A 20,849-nucleotide genomic window follows, 5' to 3' on the forward strand; every position below is an offset into this window, starting at 1 on the left:
CACATACTAAACATGCATTATTTATTTCTCAAAAATATCTTTTCAGAGGGGGTGTGCCATGGAAGGGAATGGGTGTGGGGGCATTATTCAGGTAGTCCCACAGGAGATTCATGATTCAGAGGTGAGGTAGAGAGATTCTCAACCATTGAATAACAGTGAATATCGCCAGATAGCCGGTTAAGTGCCATGTAACCTGGCCAGTTAAATGGTTTTAAATACCGGGGGAATCAGCTAACGTTATTCCCTTGTCCAGATTTTATTGTTAGAAAATAACATTTGGCAATGGGTGATGTAATTCAGATGGAATCTTCAAGATTTCTGTGAAATATTTCTTCAAGGTGTCTCTAGGAAATTCAAAACGCACCTTGGGGAAGTTCACACATTCCTTTCAACCTCCAATGTGAGGATAGTTTGTCCTGTGAAAGAGTATTAATCACACAGTATGATGCCGATTATCCGAATGCTGATCATCCGGATGTCCAATTATCTGGACCCATTATCCGTCCAACGGTACAGTACCTTCCCAGCCAGTCCTTGCTGTCTGTGCTGTCTGCTGCAGCAAATGATGTGAACAGGAGCGAGGACGCAGTAGAGAAAAACCCTGCCCTTTCCTTTTTTGGCCCTTTCCTTTTCCTCCTGACTCATACACAGCAGGAAAAAGCTTACAGGGGTGCAGCAGAGGAAAAACCCTGCTCGTTAAGCTTGCAGGGACGTGTCAGAGGAAAAAGCCTTGCACTTTCAGCTTGTGGGGCTACTGTAGACAAAAACCTTGCTCTTTAACCTTGCGGAGACATTGCAGAGAAAAAGCCTTGCCCTTTCATCTTGCTTGGACGCAGCAGAGAAAAACCTTGGTCTTTAAGCTTGCAGGGACGTGGCAGAGGAAAAAGCCTTGCACTTTCAGATTGCAGGGACACTGCAGAGAAAACCCTTACTCTTTAAGCTTGCAGGGACGTTGCAGAGAAAAAAAGCCTTGCACTTAAAAATGGCAACAAAGAGAAAAAGGCTTGTTTTATCATTAAAAGACAAAATTGATATTTTGGAGAAAGTGAGTGTCGGGGGAAAAATTTGGCAGAAGAATATGGTGTAGGAACATCAACAATGTGTGACATAAAAAGACAAAGTGATGCTATTGTAAACTATGTCTCAGTTTTTGAAAAAGAGGAAAGAGTTGTTCCAGAAAAACTATGAAAAGGTCACCTATTGAAAAGATAGATAAAAGCTCTGTATCTTTGGTTCCTGCAAAAGAGATCCTTGGGCCACTATTACCTGAAAAGGAGAGGTTTTTCGAAAAGCAGCTTTTTTTGCCAACTTATTGTTGAAAATAAAACTAATGTTCAACATACAATACTCTGATTGTGTTTTCTTGATAAAAATTAGGTATGTCCAGTTATCCAGATTTATGATTATCCGGACCACCCCCTACAGAGGATAGTCCGGATAATTGGCGTCATGCTGTATCTTGTCATTCCAGCGTTTGCTCCACTTTTGCAATCCTCACAATTTCTCCTCATGATGCAATTCCAACTTATGAGGTATTCCAACAAGTTCTTCGGAGGTCTTAGCCACTGAAGCATCCAACCACACCAGGACAACCCAGATGTAATCCAATGTAACCATTGCCATTGGAGCTTGTATCAAAGAAACAGTCGGTTTCTTCTTCAAAAGAGAAGATCCAGGGCTCTGGGCTGAAAACCCCATCTCTAAGGCTGATAATAAATTTTTTAACCTCTGCTCAATCTCCACAGACAACACCTGCTTCACCCACTTGCTGTGCGGTTTGAATCATCCATAGAAGCCACTAAATCCAGCGGTTTGAATATTGCACTGAACTCAAATCCAAATGATAAGTCTAGGGTCTGCACTTCAGCACTCAAGACTACATCCTGCAAAACCTCTCAGCTGGAGCACGGCGGGAGGGGGACGGGCTTCGAGCATCAGGGATCAATGAGCTTTCCAGCTGATGAGTAGAGAATGACACGGGGACGGGGAACCGCAGAAACCGCAAGGATGGGGATGGGGACAGAGCTCGCGGGGACGGGGTGGGGATGGGGACAGAGCCCACAGGGACAGGGGACAAACTTTGTCCCCGTGTCATTTTCTACTTTGAAGCCTGTTAATGAACTGGACTGTTATTTATGTTTAAGTGATGCCTACAAAGATATTTTGATTTTTTGGAAAAACAAGCAAACATACTGGCGACAACTAGCAAAATTTGCATGGGAGATCCTGTACATCCTGCTACCAGCACATCTTCTAAGAAGACAACTTCTATTCCAGGAAGGACTGTGGAAGACAGGAGAGCTAGATTGAATCCTGAGATTGTTGATGACTTCTTATTTATCCACAGATTAAAAAAACATAACAGTGCTTTATAGGGCATACTTTTCCCCTCTAGGGCATATAGAACGGGTTGTATTTTATACCCCTGGACATTTTAACAGTGTGAATTAGGATTCCTTGGTGTAGTAGAAATCACCTATTGTTGGGGTTGGAATGGTAGAGGGTGGTGGTGGGAAGGAGGGTTATTATAGCTGCCCATTGTTATTATTGTTCTCTATTTGTAATTTATACACAACAGTTGCACAGCATATTGTTCCTTTTTATATTTTAATAAAAAAATTTATATATAAAATCATAAGTGTTTGAGGATTCTGCAGATGAGGACAGAGCCCACGTGGATGGGGACAGAACCTGCGGGCACGGGGCGGGGCGGGGCGGGGATGGAGACAGGGCCTTCAGGGATGGAGACAGAACCTGCAGGGATGGGGTGGGGACGGAGACAGAACCCATGGGGGCGGGGACGGAGACAAACTTTGTCCCTGTGTCATTCTCTAATGATGAGCCAAAGCCTCCTCTGCTAGCAGCCCTTTTACTGGAGACCATCTACAGAGAAGTAGAAGTGAAGGTGATATTCAATGGCTGTTTTGCATTGGAAGGTCTAGGAGGATAGCTCCTTACCTTCCCTCTTTGCTTTGAGGCCATCTCAAAAGTAAAATGGAGCTTTAAAGTTCAATATAGGAAAAACTTTTAAGAGGAGGCCCCATTCAGCCAAACATGTCCATCCCAGCAGCAGCAGTCTTGGATCCCTGGCCCTCTGTGCCTTGTGACTTAAATTTAGTCCTCACCTCACTCCTGAAGTCTCCTTTAGAGCTTCAAAAAAAAAAGTCTTTCAATTTCCTAACTTGGAAAGTGCTATTCTTTGTAGCTATTACTTCAGTTAGAGCTAGTGAACTTCAGGCATTAGTAATGTACAAGCTGCATACCTAGTTCCATGATCACAAGGTTATCCTTCAAACACATTCCAAGATTTTGCCAGGGGTTATCACACCTTTCCACATTAATGAGGAAATAGTGTTTCTTACCTTCTTTCTGAAGCATCATTTAAATTCTCAACAAAGGGCCCTTCATACTCTGGATTGTAAATGAGTTCTGGCGTGTTACTTACAAAGAACTACACATAGGACTATCATGCCAGTTGCAAAAAGAATTCCAGCAAACTGGATAGCCTCTTATTCTGCTACAAACAAGCAGACTTTCCTCTCAGCTCCCTTTTGAAGCCTCTTGAGTACTATCTGCAAGGCATCTATTTGGTCATTTCTTCATGCAGTCACTTTGCACTGCTGTTTGGACCAGGCTTCAACACAGTATAGTGCCTATGGTCAAGTGGTGTTTGTCAGTCTGTCCTTATGATCTAGCAACCCTCACATTTTACTGTGCAGGATTCTCAATCCTGGGAAAAATGATCTCACCTGCAGCAGGTATTTTTTGCAGACAGCAAGATTGAAAAGGCACACAGTCCCTCCCACCTTCTATCTCACTGCCGAACCCTGAACCAAGGAACTGAGGAGACTGCTGTGTACGCTCATAATAAAGTGAGTTCTACTACTACAACTTATCATTTCTATAGCGCTACTAGAGGTACGCAGCGCTGTACACTTGAACATGAAGAAACAGTCCCTTCTCGATAGAGCTTACAATCTAATCAGGACAGACAAAACAAGACAAATAAGGGAATTACTAGGGTGGGAATGATAAAACATACATGGGTACTGCACAAGTGAATAGGAGTTAAAAGCAGCATGAAAAAGGTGGGCTTTTAGCCTAGATTTGAAGACGGCCAGAAATAGAGCTTGACGTACTGGCTCAGGAAGTGTATTCCAGGCATATGGTGCAGCAAGATAAAAGGAACGGAGTCTGCAGTAAGTAGTGGGCTCTGGGAGAGCACTTCTGTCCTTATACCTTATCAATCCTGCTGTCTATGGAAAACTCCTGTTACAGGTAAGCAACGTTGCTTTTTTGGTGCATAAAACACTGCTTTATGTGCAGAAATGGCTTTCAAAATTGTGTTTTATTGCTACTGCTTCTACTTAACATTTCTAGAGCACTACTAGGGTTATGCAGCGCTGTACAGTTTAACAAAGAAGGACAGTCCCTGCTCCAAGGAGCTTACAATCTAAAGGACGAAATGTTAAGTTGGAGCAGTCCATTGCTAATGCCTGCATCTTTCCTTTCCCCCCTGGTTAGCTCACTGTGTTTCAAACTCAGTTCCTCGCATTCTCTCCTTTCCAATCCTTTGGGTGTTACCCTTGTTTGCCTTGTTCTCTCACAGCTCACAAGCACAAAAAACAAGACATGCTGCAGCCCTGTGATACTGAGTACCCTGCATTCATCCATGAACCCATGGTGCAAGAGGCCAATGGACTTATTGAGTGTGGAGACTGCCAAAAGTAAGTGAAGCTCCTTGTTCTTTTACTGTGAATGATATACTTCAGCATGTAATAGCTAATCACTATAGAATGACCATGGATATCCACTGGGTAGAAGCCATACCAAACGTTACCACATTTAAAGGTCTCACCCTCCTTCTGCCTGTCCTCTTCCTTGGCAGTCAGCAGTAATCAGCCACTTAGTTTCTGTCACAACTTCCTTTCCTGTTCTTCCTGATTGCAAAACAGGGACAGCAAAACACATTTTTGGGTTGAGAGGCAGGTCAAACAAACCAACCAAGCTCTGTCCTCCTCCTGCTGCTGATTTCTTAATTCACTTTTACACATGAAGTCCCATTTTGTGTAGGGGATCAACATGGGAAATGGGATATCCAGGTCGAGATGTTCACATTCCCCCCATTAAATTACAACAGGCTCTACCGAATGTGGAGTTTTATAAAATACATATATAGACGCTGACAGATATGTGTATTTGCCAGCATGTAAAACAGGAGCATCAGTTTTAGAATTCTACTTGGCAGAAAAACAACAGCAACACTTTAGAAAAAAGGGAAAAAAGACTAAACGTCAGCCGGCGTGGCTAAACAGTAAGATAAAGGAAATCATTAGAGCCAAAAAACAATCCTTCAGAAAGTGGAGAAGAGAACCAACTGAAAGTAACAGGATAGATCATAAGGAATGCCAAGCCAAATGCAAAGCAGAGATAAGGAGGGCAAAAAAGGACTTTGAGAAGAAATTAGCGTTGGAAGCAAAAATACATAGTAAAAATTTTTTTAGATACATTAAAAGCAGGAAACCGGCCAAAGAGTCGGTTGGGCCGCTGGACGAGAATGGTGTTAAAGGGGCGATCAAGGAGGACAAAGCCGTAGCGGAGAAATTAAATGAATTCTTTGCTTCGGTCTTCACCGAGGAGGATTTGGGGGGGACACCGGTGCCGGAAAGAATATTTGAAGCGGGGGAGTCGGAGAAACTAAACAAATTCTCTGTAACCTTGGAGGATGTAATGGGTCAGTTCAGCAAGCTGAAGAGTAGTAAATCACCGGGACCTGATGGTATTCATCCCAGAGTATTAATAGAACTAAAAAATGAACTTGCGGAGCTACTGTTAGAAATATGCAATCTGTCCCTAAAATCGAGTGTAGTACCGGAAGACTGGAGGGTAGCCAATGTTACTCCGATTTTTAAGAAGGGTTCCAGAGGAGATCCGGGAAATTATAGACCGGTGAGTCTGACGTCGGTGCCGGGCAAGATGGTGGAGGCTATTATTAAGAATAAAATTGCAGAGCATATACAAAAACATGGACTGATGAGACAAAGTCAGCACGGATTTAGTGAAGGGAAGTCTTGCCTCACCAATCTAATGCATTTTTTGAGGGGGTAAGCAAACATGTGGACAATGGGGAGCCGGTTGATATTGTATATCTGGATTTTCAGAAGGCGTTTGACAAAGTGCCGCACGAAAGACTCCTGAAGAAATTGCAGAGTCATGGAATCGGAGGTAGGGTATTATTATGGATTAAGAACTGGTTGAAAGATAGGAAGCAGAGAGTAGGATTGCGTGGCCAGTATTCTCAGTGGAGGAGGGTAGTTAGTGGGGTCCCGCAGGGGTCTGTGCTGGGTCCGTTGCTTTTTAATGTATTTATAAATGACCTAGAGATGGGAATAACTAGTGAGGTAATTAAATTCGCCGATGACACAAAATTATTCAGGGTCGTCAAGTCGCAGGAGGAATGTGAACGATTACAGGAGGACCTTGCGAGACTGGGAGAATGGGCGTGCAAGTGGCAGATGAAGTTCAATGTTGACAAGTGCAAAGTGATGCATGTGGGTAAGAGGAACCCGAATTATAGCTACGTCTTGCAAGGTTCCGCGTTAGGAGTTACGGATCAAGAAAGGGATCTGGGTGTCGTCGTCGATGATACGCTGAAACCTTCTGCTCAGTGTGCTGCTGCGGCTAGGAAAGCGAATAGAATGTTGGGTGTTATTAGGAAGGGTATGGAGTCCAGGTGTGCGGATGTTATAATGCCGTTGTATCGCTCCATGGTGCGACCGCACCTAGAGTATTGTGTTCAGTACTGGTCTCCGTATCTCAAAAAAGATATAGTAGAATTGGAAAAGGTACAGCGAAGGGCGACGAAAATGATAGTGGGGATGGGACCACTTTCCTATGAAGAGAGGCTGAGAAGGCTAGGGCTTTTCAGCTTGGAGAAGAGACGGCTGAGGGGAGATATGATAGAAGTGTATAAAATAATGAGTGGAATGGATCGGGTGGATGTGAAGCGACTGTTCACGCTATCAAAAAATACTAGGACTAGAGGGCATGAGTTGAAGCTACAGTGTGGTAAATTTAAAACGAATCGGAGAAAATTTTTCTTCACCCAACGTGTAATTAGACTCTGGAATTCGTTGCCGGAGAACGTGGTACGGGCGGTTAGCTTGACGGAGTTTAAAAAGGGGTTAGATAGATTCCTAAAGGACAAGTCCATAGACCGCTATTAAATGGACTTGGAAAAATTCCGCATTTTTAGGTATAACTTGTCTGGAATGTTTTTACGTTTGGGGAGCGTGCCAGGTGCCCTTGACCTGGATTGGCCACTGTCGGTGACAGGATGCTGGGCTAGATGGACCTTTGGTCTTTCCCAGTATGGCACTACTTATGTACTTATGTACTTGGGGCTTTCCAGATATAGGTGTCCGCTGCTACGTGTGTAGTTCCAGTCTTGCAACCTGCTGATGTATACACATGTATGTATTAGGATTTTAGAAAGCTAAATTTACAAGATCCAAGTGAAATAAAACTTTTTAATTGCTTTTTTTTTTGAGGTGCTATTAGACACCACAGAGGTAACACAATTGCTCCTTCAATCACTGGTGGAGACTCCAGTAATTTTACTTATAAAAATATAGCTAACGCATTTATTAGGGGCCCTTTTACAGAGCAGCAGTAAGCTAAGTGATGCATTAGCTATATTTTTATAAGTAAAATTACTGGAAAAAATGCACAAATAGAGAATTAAGATACACAAATTTAATTTAAATGAAAGTTTAGTCATGAAACCAGTGACAATTGTGATGAGTCACGGGGTTGAAGTTCCTCCTGTGAAACGAATCACCAGCTGAGGTGAACTGTGCATGCAATAAAATTATTAATTTGGTAGATGCATAGTTGAATAGCTACATAGCGTTGGGATTTAGAACACTTAATAAGTAGACCCCTGCTTCTTGTTTGCAACCGATACAAAGATAACCTTATAGAGCAGGCAATATTTAGCTGCTCTCCATAGAGTTGTGTGGTTTAGTTTAGGCTGAGAAAAAGGCTGTCCTAACTTAAACTGTGTATCTATATGGATAATGCCGAAATATTATCGCTATCCATAGAACTTGAAGTGGTCACCATTCTCCACATACTTAATGCCACTCACTATCCAAGAAGTGGTGCTGAATGTATGGAATATACTTAAATGTCACAGATGGTATTTTAAAAAGATTTCGACTGATGCATTTAAATATTTACCCATTAGTAAATCAGATTCCAGATATAGTGACTAAAATCCTGGGTGAGGGAGGGGCACCAAGCTGGTGCACACAAGGCCCTGTAATTGCCAAAGGCATGGCAGCCCTACTTACAGACCCTGTCCCTTGCACAGGTTTTTCTGGTAACTAGCAGCCACTACCTGTGTTTAATTGTACTTAAATAGAAATACTGAAAATGCTGGCAGATAAAGACCAGAGATCTATCCAGTCTGCCTATGTACACCAGCTACTGGCCTGTACAATTCCTTTCTCTTCCTCTGTGCTTGTCCCATGCTTACTTGAATCAGATCCCATCCTTGTCTTCACCACTTCCGTTGGGAGGCTGTTCCACTTCTCTAAGGTTTTTTTTTTTCCTTATTTCTTCTAATAACCTCTGTAGGATCCTAGAGTATCTAGACTTTATTCAAAAGATATACTTCCAGGAGTACTGCCTCTGCGACTGTTTTATTTATGTGTGTGGTTTTGTTTTGGTTTTGTTTGGTTTTTGTAATTTCACCTTTGGAGGTTTACTTGTAGATTGGTCATCAATTCATGATAAACTGAAATCTCTTGAGGATAAGATGGACGAAATGGAGAATCGCTCCAGGCGAGGGAATCTGCGGCTAGTTGGTCTTCCTGAGTCTATACCAGAGGCGGAGCTGAGGAAGATTTTGGAGACATGGCTGATATCCGTCTTGCGGATGCAGTCGGCAGCGGGCCCCCTGCACATAGAATGGGCGCATAGGTTGGGGCCTAAAAGATCCGCAGAGGAACATCCATGTGTTGTAATCTGCAAGATTTTGAACTATGCACACAAGATGGATATTTTGAGAGCGATCAGGGCGAAAGGCCCCTTAACGTATGAGAATAAAACAATTTTGTGTTTTCAAGATTTCTCAGCCTGGGTCTCAAGCTTAAGAAAGGCGTATGCACCAGTCTGTACGGACCTTCATCGGAGCCATATCCAATTTGCGCTGCTTTATCCAGCGCGCCTCAAGGTCTTTACGGAGGGTAAAACTCACTTTTTTGAATCTCCTGAATCAACTAAAGCATTCTCCAGGGGTTGCCAACTTCAACCAACCCCTAATGCTACAGTGTGGTAAGAGTATGTGGACTGTGTAATCTATATTGCTGAAGAATGTTGAGGGCCATCACGGTGTGAACTTTTCGCAGGAGCAGTTTTGCCATGGATTGTTTAAGAACTGAGAATATTGACCTTGAGGAGGGCGTATGTCCCGGATATGTGGGCCCATGCCGAGGCCATAGTTAAAGTGCCTTGGCTGTTTAGAGCGTTCCCGGGCCCTCATGGAGGGCAAACCACACTTTTTGTACTACACTTGTTTAGGTTGAGTTATTTCCCTAGGGTCTGCAATCTTAACCAGCCCCTAATACTAAACTGTGGAGAGAGCATGTGGATTATGGGGTCGCTTGGCTGAGGAATGGTGCTGGGCCTCGGTGGGGGCACATTTTACTGAAATGGGCCTGCGATTGGATGACTTAGAAGCGGAGTCAGGTGGGGCCTCTATATGGAGTCCTTATGGCTGAGTTATCATAGTTTATTTCTTTTTTGTATAACTTCAGCCTTGACGTCAATCAAAAGGGGTTAGGTGGGGATTTATGGGGTCTTTATAAGCCCTTTGCTCTGAAGGAGGGTTAGATAGCCTTTCGTTCGTTACTAATTTTGTAAGATAAGGGAATGGGAACAAGAGTGGTGTGTGTGGGGGGGGGGGGTTCTTTCCTTTTTCGGATGAGTGTGAGTGTGCGACTGGAGGGTTGTAAGTTAGAAGGGGGGTGGGGAGGGTGAGTATGGGGTTTTGCTATGTAAGCTGAGATAATATGGTGGCTAGCTGTGTGTATGTGAGAGGGGGGAGGATTGTTCGAATGTGGGGTTTTGGTATGATTGATGAGGGAGAAGAGGGTTTGGGGTGTGATGGTAGGGCGAGGTCATGGAACTGATCATTTATATGTGCTGGTTAATATACAAAGATTAACGGTTTGTAAGTTCTAAGAGTCAGCATATTGACGCTACAGACGTAACAATGTTTTCATTTGTGCGACTGCAGGGTTTTTTTTTCTTTTTTCTCTTCTTTAGGATAATGAAGTTCCTTTTCCTGGTAGTCGAGCTGATAAAGTGAATAATTTTGCTTATGGTTCATCTTGGCCGTCAGGGTTGTTAACTGTTGCACCTGATCCTCCAGGTCCAAAACCCGCTGGCAGTAAGCCAAGAACCCCCCTTTCAAGGCCTCCAGGTTCCCATCGGCATTGTCCAATTTGTTCGAAACTACTTGCATTTTTTTATCTAGTGAGTCATCGATAGCTTGTTTTACCTCTGTGACAATTTTGGACACACATGCGGAGCTGACCGAGGAGGGGCCTCCCGCCGCCATCTTGGAGTCGCACCTCCCTGCGAGCCGTTTTTGTAGTTATAAATGCGGGCAAACAGCTTCGCTGCTTCTGTGTATGTTTCAGAAGGGGTTGCGCCTTGCAAGCCCAGCTTTTGGTTCCAACAGAATGCTTTAGAAGGGTGAATTTTGGCGATCCGAGTAGGGAGTTCTTCCCACTTGTGTCTGCTCTCTCAGTACGACATCACGTGACCCCCCTAGGGCTTCTTTAGCAAAGCCGCACTAGCAATTCCCACAAAGCAAATAAGAGGAAGCCCATAAGAATTGAATGGACTTCTGCTCATTTGCCCAGTGGTGTTCCTAGGGGGGCTGACACCCGGGATTGCCGATGCGCCCCGCCACCTGGGTGCAGCGACCCCTCCACCCCCCGGTGCAGCGCGACCCCCCCCCCCCCGGCGAAAGGACACCCCCCACGCTGGTGAAAGAACCCCCCCCCCGGGTGCACGCCACTGGGGAGGTGCTGCGCGCCAGTCAGCTTCCTTCGTTTCCATGCTCCCTCTGCCCCGGAACAGGTTACTTCCTGTTCCGGGGCAAAGGGAGCATGGAAACGAAGGAAGCTGACCGGCGCGCGGCACCCCCCCAGCGGCGTGCACCCGGGGCGGACCGCCCCCCCCCCCCCCCCCTTGGTACACCACTACATTTGCCGCATTGAAAATTGGTAGCATGGCTTTGTAAAAGAGGCCCTCAGTGCATTAGTCCATTAGCAGTTACTATGCATTAGTAAACATGACCACACACATGCATTTTATTTATTTAGTTAGATGTTTTTTTAAATTTATAATCCACATAACCTACAATAAGGAATCTAAAATTCATAACAATATTGTTCATGTTTGTACTTTTTTTGAACTGGAACATGTGATATAAAACTATAGGGTTGCCAACTGGATCCAGATTCACCCAACAGGGTTGATCCAATCCTGGGCTTTCCCCAATGCATGCAGGGACTCGTAGCCTTGCTTTTCTTAGGGAATCCAGTGGGGAAATCAGAACCACAAGTCCCTGCATGCAATGGGGTAAGCCCAGGATTGGATCAGCCCTGTTGAGCAAATATGGATCCAGTTGGCAACTCTATGTAGAAATATAAAGCTGTAATTGCTACAGATTTAAAAAGTACTTGCAACAAAAGGGAAAGGGACTGGATATATATCCTTTCTGTGGTTACTATCAAAGCAGTTTACTTACTATATACAGGTACTTATTTTGTACCTGGGGCAATGAAGGGTTTTATTTATTTTATTTATACAAAGTAGTACAGAGTTAATACAAAGTATGGAACAAAGTATCAGAGGTGACGTGGAGGGGCATAATTGAACGAAAACGTCTATCTCCATGGGCGTTTATCTCCGAGAACGGGTCCGTGAAGGGGCGGACCGAACCGTATTTTCGAAAAAAATAGACGTCCATGTTTTATTCGACAATTTGTCAGCTGGGCGTTTTTGTTTTTCAGCGATAATGGAAAATGAAAGCGCCCAGCTCAAAAACGAATAAATCCAAGGCATTTGTTCGTGGGAGGGGCCAGGATTCGTAGTGCAATGTCCCCCCTCACATGCCAGGACATCAACCGGGCACCCTAGGGGGCACTTTTACAAAAACAAAAAAAAAGGTAAAAGAGCTCCCAGGTGCATAGCACCCTTCCCTTGTGTGTTGAGCCCCCCAAATCCCCCTCAAAACCCACTGCCCACAAGTCTACACCATTACTATAGCCCTAAGGGGTGAAGGGGGGCACCTACATGTGGGTACAGTGGGTTTGGGGGGTTGGACGACTAATAAGCATTAAGCAGCACAATTGTAACAGGTAGGGGAGGGATGGGCCTGGGTCCACCTGCCTGAAGTCCACTGCACCCCCTAATAACTGCTCCAGTGACCTGCATACTGCTGCCAGGGAGGTGGGTATGACATTTGAGGGTGAAAATAAACAGTTGTGAAACGGCATATTTTGTGGTGGGAGGGGGTTAATGACCACTGGGGGAGTCAGGGGAGGTCATCCCCGATTCCCTCCAGTGGTTATCTGGTCATTTAGGGCACTTTTTGGGGCCTTATTCGTGGAAAAACAGGGTCCAGGAAAAGTGCCCTAAATTCTCGCTAAAAACGCATATTTCCATATCATCATGCTGATCAATCCATAGACTGGTGGGTTGTGTCCATCTACCAGCAGGTGGAGATAGAGAGCAATCCTTTTGCCTCCCTATATGTGGTCATGTGCTGCCGGAAACTCCTCAGTATGTTCTCTATCTCAGCAGGTGGTGGTCACACACAGCAGCAGCTCTGGCTAGGTCTCCAAGCCTAATTTTTAGGTTTTGTTGAGTACCTGGGGTTGAGGGCTCTTCTTGAGCAAGTGCAAACCTGGTGGCGCCAGGTCCCTCCTTTTCTCCCCCCTCCCGCTGGCTCCGTTAAAAAAAAAAAAAAAAAAAAATTTTTGGACGTCCTTAAAGGCGTTTATTTCGACGTTTATTTAAATGTTTATTGCAGCTACTCACTGGGACACCAGGTCGTTACAGCTCGGAGCGAGAAGCAGGTAATTTTTACCTTTTTATAGCGGGCAGGGGGTTCCCCGATCGATCTCCACGTGGCCTATGGCGTCGGAGGGCGAGGGCGCGAAGAATCGCTCCCCGGACCGCGTGTGCGCTTCTAGCGGGGATGCGGGGGTCTTAAAGTCTGATTCGCCCTTGGTGGGTGTCAGTTCGGAGGCCGGTCAGTGTCCCGGGTCTTCCTCCGGCGCGGCGGTTTTTCCCGCCATAAACGCCCATCCCCCGCTGCTCGCCTCCGCCATCTTGGCCGGCCACTCTGCTCGGACGGCTTCTTCTTGGGCCGCAGTTGAGCTGGGAGACGTTAATGCCATGGCCGCCCTTGATTTGGGCGATGGCAAAAAAGCGGCTAAAGTTAAGCGCCGTTCTTCCCGTGCGGCTCCTTCACGGAGTGTCGCGCCGGACGCCATCTTGGATGCGCAGCATGTTTCTTCCCCGCTCTTGCGAGCGCCGGTTGAGGGTGCGTCTAGGGCTGTGGCCCAGGCTGCTGAAGTGCACAGTCTGGGGGGTTTCTCCCCCGAGTTTATTTTGCTGCTGCATCAGGCCTTCCTTATGCAAAACGCTGCCCCTTCTCCCTTGTCCGATAAAGGGGTTGAGGCCCCCGGAAGTAAACGCCCTCGGGTGGATTCCCAGGCCTTAGAGGACTCTGTTTCCTCTGATGTAGATGAGGGCAGCGTATCTGAGTTCTCCCAACGGTCCTTTGGGGATTCCTTGGAGGAGACGGATTCCCGCTCGGATGGAGCGGATGACCCCTCTGCAGCGCGGATCTTTCGCTCAGAGGATTTGCCCAACCTGTTAGTGCAGGCCATAAGCATTTTGAAGATTTCCTCTCCAGAGGACGTCTCTCCCTCAGCCCCTGTTGGCTCTGCCATTATGCTGGGGATGAAGCGCCCACCTAGAACCTTCCACGTGCATGATGCCATGCATACCTTAATTTCGGCTCAATGGGATGTCCCGGAAGCGAGCCTCAAAGTGGCTAGGGCTATGTCCCGCCTCTATCCTTTGCCTGAAAGTGAACGGGAGGCCTTTCTTTGGCCTACCATGGATTCTTTAATCACTGCGGAGACTAAGAAAACGGCGTTGCCGGTGGAAGGTGGCACGGCCCTAAAGGACGCCCAAGACAGAAGATTGGAGGCAGCCTTAAGGTCGTCCTTCGAGGCGGCTGCCTTAAGTTTGCAGGCCTCAGTTTGCGGCTCCTATGTGGCCAGGGCGTGCCTGACGATTGTGCAGCGGGCTTCCCCCTCGGATCCTTCCTTGAGGGCTGATTGGCCGGCCCTGGAATCGGGCTTGGCTTATTTGGCAGACTTGCTGTATGATGTCTTGAGAGCCTCGGCTAAAGGTATGGCTCAGACAGTCTCTGCGCGGCGGTGGCTTTGGCTGAAACATTGGTCTGCGGACCACGCCTCTAAGTCCCGCCTGGCTAATTTGCCTTTTAAAGGCAAGCTGCTCTTTGGGGTCAAGCTGGACAAAATTGTGACCGATCTCGGCACGTCTAAGGGCAAGAGGTTACCAGAGGTCAGGGCTCGGGCCAGTGCTCGCCCCGGTATCTCCAGAGGACGGTTTCAGGAAGCCCGTCGGTACCACCCGGGCAAGTCGGGCTCCTCTGCCCCCTCTTCCTTCAAGAGGAATTTCTCCCCCAAGCAGCATTCCTTTCGCAGAGACCGCCGTCCCGGAGGTGCGCCCTCCGGTCCTCCCCCAGGGTCTCGTACCCAATGACGGGGTCCTGGTCCATGGCCCAGTGCAGATTGGAGGACGCCTGTCCTCGTTTCTGGGCGAGTGGACCAGGGTAACTTCAGACGCTTGGGTGCTGGAAGTCATCAGAGACGGCTACAAACTAGAGTTCTGCCGACCCTTAAGAGACGGGTTTGTACTCTCTCCCTGCAAGTCTCCGGTCAAAGCTGTGGCAGTGCAGCGGACCTTGGACAATCTGATCCGCCTGGGTGCGGTCGTTCCGGTGCCAGAAAATCAGCTTGGCAAGGGACGTTACTCCATTTACTTTGTGGTACCAAAGAAAGGAGGTTCTGTACGGCCTATCCTCGACCTCAAAGGGGTCAATCGGGCCTTGAAAGTTCGGCACTTTCGCATGGAGACTCTCCGCTCTGTTATAGCGGCAGTGAAGGCAGGGGAGTTCCTGGCATCCTTGGACATCAAGGAAGCGTACTTGCATATTCCCATCTGGTCTCCTCATCAACGCTTTCTGCGTTTTGCAGTCCTGGGCCGACACTTCCAGTTCAGAGCCCTCCCGTTCGGGTTGGCTACTGCTCCGCGGACCTTCTCCAAAGTAATGGTGGTCATCGCGGCCTTCCTGCGAAAGGAAGGAGTACAAGTCCATCCTTATCTGGACGACTGGTTGATCCGAGCCCCCTCTTATGCAGAGTGCGGCAAAGCTGTGGACCGGGTGATTGCTCTTTTGAGCTCCCTGGGGTGGATCATCAACTGGGAGAAAAGCCAGCTGCGCCCGACTCAGTCCCTGGAGTATCTGGGAGTTCGATTCGACACCCAAGTGGGCAGAGTGTTCCTGCCGGACAATCGGATTGTCAAACTTCAGGCTCAGGTGGACCAGTTCCTAGTAGCCTCTCCGCTTCGGGCTTGGGACTATGTGCAGCTGTTGGGCTCTATGACGGCCACGATGGAAGTAGTGCCCTGGGCCAGGGCTCATATGAGACCACTACAACACTCTCTGCTGCAGCGCTGGACTCCGGTGTCGGAGGATTATGCTGTGCGCCTTCCGTTGGACCCAGCAGTGCGCAAGGCGCTGAGCTGGTGGCTGAAGACAGACAAGTTGTCTGCAGGGATGCCTCTTGTGACCCCGGAGTGGATTGTCGTTACGACGGACGCCTCTTTGACGGGCTGGGGAGCCCACTGCTTGGGAAGGACAGCGCAGGGGCTCTGGTCTCCTGCAGAGGCAAAGTGGTCTATCAACCTCCTGGAACTCAGAGCCATTCGGTTGGCGCTTTTGGAGTTCCTCCCGGTACTGGCGTTGAAGCCAGTACGGGTCCTGTCGGACAATACCACGGCTGTGGCCTATGTCAACCGCCAGGGAGGTACCAAGAGCGCCCCTCTAGCCAAGGAAGCCATGAATCTATGCCAGTGGGCGGAAGCGAACCTGAAACAGCTGTCAGCGGCCCACATTGCCGGAGTCATGAATGTCAAGGCGGACTTTCTCAGTCGCCATACCTTGGATCCCAGAGAGTGGCAGTTATCGGCTCAGGCGTTCTTGGACATCACGAAGCACTGGGGCCAGCCGAGCCTAGATCTGATGGCGTCATCGGCCAATTGCCAAGTGCCGCGCTTTTTCAGCAGAGGACGGGACCCTCGATCTCTGGGAGTAGATGCTCTTCTCCAACAGTGGCTGACACAAGAGCTTCTCTATGTGTTCCCGCCCTGGCCCATGTTGGGCAGGGTACTAGACCGGGTGGCAAAGCATCCGGGCCGGATAATCCTGGTGGGTCCGGACTGGCCCAGACGTCCCTGGTATGCGGACTTGATCAGGCTCTCAGTGGACGACCCTCTGCGGCTGCCAGTGGAGCAGGGCCTGTTGCATCAGGGTCCCGTGGTGATGGAGGATCCCTCCCCCTTTGGTCTTACAGCCTGGCTATTGAGCGGCAGCGTCTGAGGAAGAAGGGCTTCTCAGACAAGGTCATCGCCACTATGCTGAGAGCGAGGAAGCACTCTACTTCTACTGCTTAAGCCAGGGTTTGGCGTACCTTTGCAGCGTGGTGTGAAGCAGGCTCACTTTCTCCCTTCACTGCTCCAATTTCTTCAGTGCTGGCGTTCCTGCAAGAAGGTCTGGAGAAAGGCCTGTCGCTCAGTTCCCTTAAAGTCCAGGTAGCGGCTCTGGCTTGCTTCAGGGGCCGCCTGAAGGGTGCTTCCCTGGCTTCGCAGCCAGATGTGGTACGTTTTCTCAAGGGAGTTAATCACCTACGCCCTCCTCTGCACTCAGTGGTGCCTGCGTGGAATCTCAACCTGGTGCTAAGAGCCTTGCAGAAGCCGCCTTTTGAACCCTTGTCGAGGGCATCTCTGAAAGACCTGACGTTGAAAGCAGTCTTTTTGGTGGCTATCACTTCAGCCAGAAGAGTTTCCGAGCTCCAGGCACTCTCATGTTGAGAGCCTTTTCTGCAGTTCACTGAGGCAGGAGTGACTATTCGCACAGTGCCTTCCTTCCTGCCCAAGATTGTTTCTCGCTTCCATGTGAATCAGCAGCTCTGTCTCCCTTCCTTTCGTAGGGAGGACTACCCAGAGGAATACTCTGCTCTCAAATATCTGGATGTGAGACGAGTCGTCATCAGATACTTGGAAGTGACCAATGATTTCCGGAAATCGGATCATCTGTTTGTCCTGTTTGCAGGTCCTCGTAAGGGTCTGCAGGCTGCTAAGCCTACAGTGGCAAGATGGGTCAAGGAAGCCATTGCAGCGGCTTATGTGGCCGCGGGGAAGGTGCCGCCTATCCAGCTGAAGGCTCACTCCACTAGAGCTCAGGCGGCCTCGATGGCAGAGGCCGGGTCCGTCTCCTTGGAAGAGATTTGCAAGGCGGCAACTTGGGCATCGGCCCATACCTTCTCCAGGCATTACCGCTTGACTGTGGCTGCTCGGGCGGAGGCCCGGTTTGGAGCTTCAGTGTTGCGGTCAGGGATTTCAATGTCCCGCCCTGGGTGAGTACTGCTTCGGTACATCCCACCAGTCTATGGATTGATCAGCATGATGATATGGAAGGTAAAATTATGTATCATACCTGATAATTTTCTTTCCATTAATCATAGCTGATCAATCCATAGCCCCTCCCAGATATCTGTACTGTTTATATTCTGGTTGCATTTCAGATTCAAGTTTAGTCTTCAGTTCCTGTTCAGGAGGACTTCGTGTTCAATTTTTTTTTCAATTGGATTCTTCAAGAGTTGAGACGAGTTTGTGTTACAGTGAGCTGCTGCATTCCTCTCCCCTCCGTTTTACGGGGCTGGATTGAGACATAAATTCTGCCGGCGCTCCCTCCCGCTTCGTGCGGCTGTAGGGCAGCTTTGTACCCCTCCCGCTTCGGCGGTGTTAGGGTCAGTCAGCTCCTCCCGCGGTTGCGGTTGCAGGATAAGCCAGATCCCCCCGCATCGGCGGGGTGGTGTCCCTCCCCCGCTCCGCGGGGATGAGCTGGACGGATTCCCCTCCCCCACTTGTGTGGGGATGAGCTGGGTTAATTCCCCTCCCCCGTTTCGGCGGTGGTGAGCTGGGCAGAGTGTCCCTTTGTGGGTGTAATTCTCTAAGTGCTGAGTCCTGCGGATGGAGCTTGGATATCGACATACTGAGGAGTTTCCGGCAGCACATGACCACATATAGGGAGGCAAAAGGATTGCTCTCTATCTCCACCTGCTGGTAGATGGACACAACCCACCAGTCTATGGATTGATCAGCTATGATTAATGGAAAGAAAATTATTAGGTATGATACATAATTTTACCTTTTTTTCCATTATCGGCGAAAGGCGCCCATCTCTGATCGGCCGATAACCACGCCCCAGTTCCGCCTTCGACACGCCCCCATCAACTTTGTACGCTTCCGCGATGGAGTGCAGTTGAAAACGTCCAAGTTCGGCTTTTGATTATACCGCGTTATTCGTTTTTGGGAGATAAACGCCTATCTCCTGATTTAGGTCGCAATATAGGCGTTTTTGTCTTTCGATTATAAGCTGGATAGTTACATAGGGTGTGGTACAAAATATCACAGAATTAATACAATGCAAGAGACAAGGTATCAGAGATGACATTGTTACATAGAGTAGGTCAATAGTAAGAGATGTGGGGAAAGGATTGGTGTTTGGGTAATACTAGTGTTGTGGAGTTGGGTTCAAGAGTTAGGATGGTTCATTTAGGTAGGCTTGTTTGAAGTGATTGCCCAGAGTCACAAGGAGCTGCAGTGGGAATTGAACCCAGTTCCCCATGATCAAAGTCTACACTAACCACTAGGCTACTTTAGTAAAACCAGTTCAAGAATACGTCTTCCATTCCTTTGTCTAACAATATGGTACTCTAGTGTGTACCTAACCCCAAAGTGATATTCCTGCAAGAAGCAACCAGCAGCATCGGACAATAAGAAGGTCTCCAACTCAGTGAGGATAATTTTACCCACACACGGATGGGCTATTTTCAAGAGCCCATTTCTTCAGGTAAACATTGTCCGACCAGCAGATATGGCTTTGAAAATTACTATCTGTGCGTAAGCATAAAGAAAGAAATCAGCAGTGGGAGCAGGAAGGAAGGTGGGGCTGAGGTTGATTTGTTTGCCTCCCCCCCCCCCCCCCAAAAAAAAAAAAGGCATTCTGCTGTCCCTGGGTGTGTTTGAAAAGAGAGAGAGCAAAGCTATTATTTAACTTCACACTGAATTTTATTGAACTGAATTTTGGAAACAAATGGTGACAGTTTGGCCAAAGGAGTCCTGTTTGGATTCTCAGGAGAGTTTTTCTGCAAAAACAACATACAAGCATGCTATATCTGCAAAGTGCCAGCAGAGGGCAGGAAAGGACCATTGATTCTGCTTTTATGCTAAATTCCAGAAAGCTATCAATTTGCTTAAATTATGAAATAATCTCAGACAACAAAAATATGAAATTGTGGGTTATAAGACAAAATATTTTTATACCATAATGTGGTAATTTTAAAAAGCCCCTTCAAATTGAAGTTAGCCCAAAACACGAGTTAGTAGAAGAGAGAGTGAGCAATCGAGCATTCAGAGTGTTTCATGCGTGGTGAAGAAGCAACAGAGGGAAGATACTCTTGCAGACCTCTTCTGTGTACACTCTCCCTTGCCACACAAAATGCATACCTTTTATATGGAAAAAGAATGAAAATTTTAAAACGTAAATTAGGATAAAAAGAAAGGAGGGAAGCAGCCTGGGACTCAGTGGAAGGCTCCCAGCTTGATCCCTGGGTCAGATCTTTCACCCCCTGGGTCCTAGGAAGCGGAGGATGCTGTAAAGGCAGTGCCCACAGCTCCTAGGGGTGAGGGGTGAAGTTGTCATAGAGTGACACCTAGGGGCGATATTCAAGGCTTGGTTCTGAATGGTGCTGTCGAGTATTTTATTTATTTGTTACATTTGTACCCCACATTTTCCCACCTATTTGCAGGCTCAATGTGGCTTACATTGTGCCGGAGAGGTGTATGTAGCCTCCGGAGTAAACGAATACAAGGTTATATTGTGGTTAGAAAGGTTCATGTGGAAGGACCACATAAAGGAATCGTACTTCGGTATAGTTGTTTGATGATCGTTACGAACTTTAGTGTTTTGTCGCGTATGATCTCAGGGATTGCAATGAACATACCAAGTACATTGAATGGCTGAAGAATAGTGGGAAAATCCCTGAATAATTATAAATGAAGGCTCATGGGACCAGAATCCCAGCCTTGGTTCTGTCTGATCTAGAAGTCCGAATGAGCAGGAGTAAAGAACTAATAAAGCAGGTAAAAAAAAAAACACAGAAAATCAATAGTGAATACTCAGAATTAATACCAAAAGGTGACTCAAGTGGAGAAGTAACCTAGTGGTTAGTACAGTGGGCTGACAACCTGGGAACAGGGTTCAGTTCCCACTGCAGCTCCCTCTATTGCCCCAGGTACAAAAAATTAGATTGGGAGCCCACTAGGGCAGACAAAGTACTTGTATATAATATACATTTGTAAACTACTTTGGTTGTACT

General features: G+C 47.3%; 1 protein-coding gene across 1 annotated transcript in view; it reads left to right on the forward strand.

Annotated features, from left to right (window-relative positions):
- The window catches only part of CACNA2D4 (calcium voltage-gated channel auxiliary subunit alpha2delta 4), a 531,111-nt gene that overhangs the window by 462,576 nt on the left and 47,686 nt on the right, over window positions 1-20,849 (forward strand). The window contains 1 exon segment of the mRNA XM_030214826.1: window positions 4,610-4,727. Within this exon segment, the coding sequence (XP_030070686.1) occupies window positions 4,610-4,727 (118 nt within the window).

Source organism: Microcaecilia unicolor, chromosome 9, assembly GCF_901765095.1.
Source record: "Microcaecilia unicolor chromosome 9, aMicUni1.1, whole genome shotgun sequence".
Lineage (NCBI taxonomy): Eukaryota > Metazoa > Chordata > Amphibia > Gymnophiona > Siphonopidae > Microcaecilia > Microcaecilia unicolor.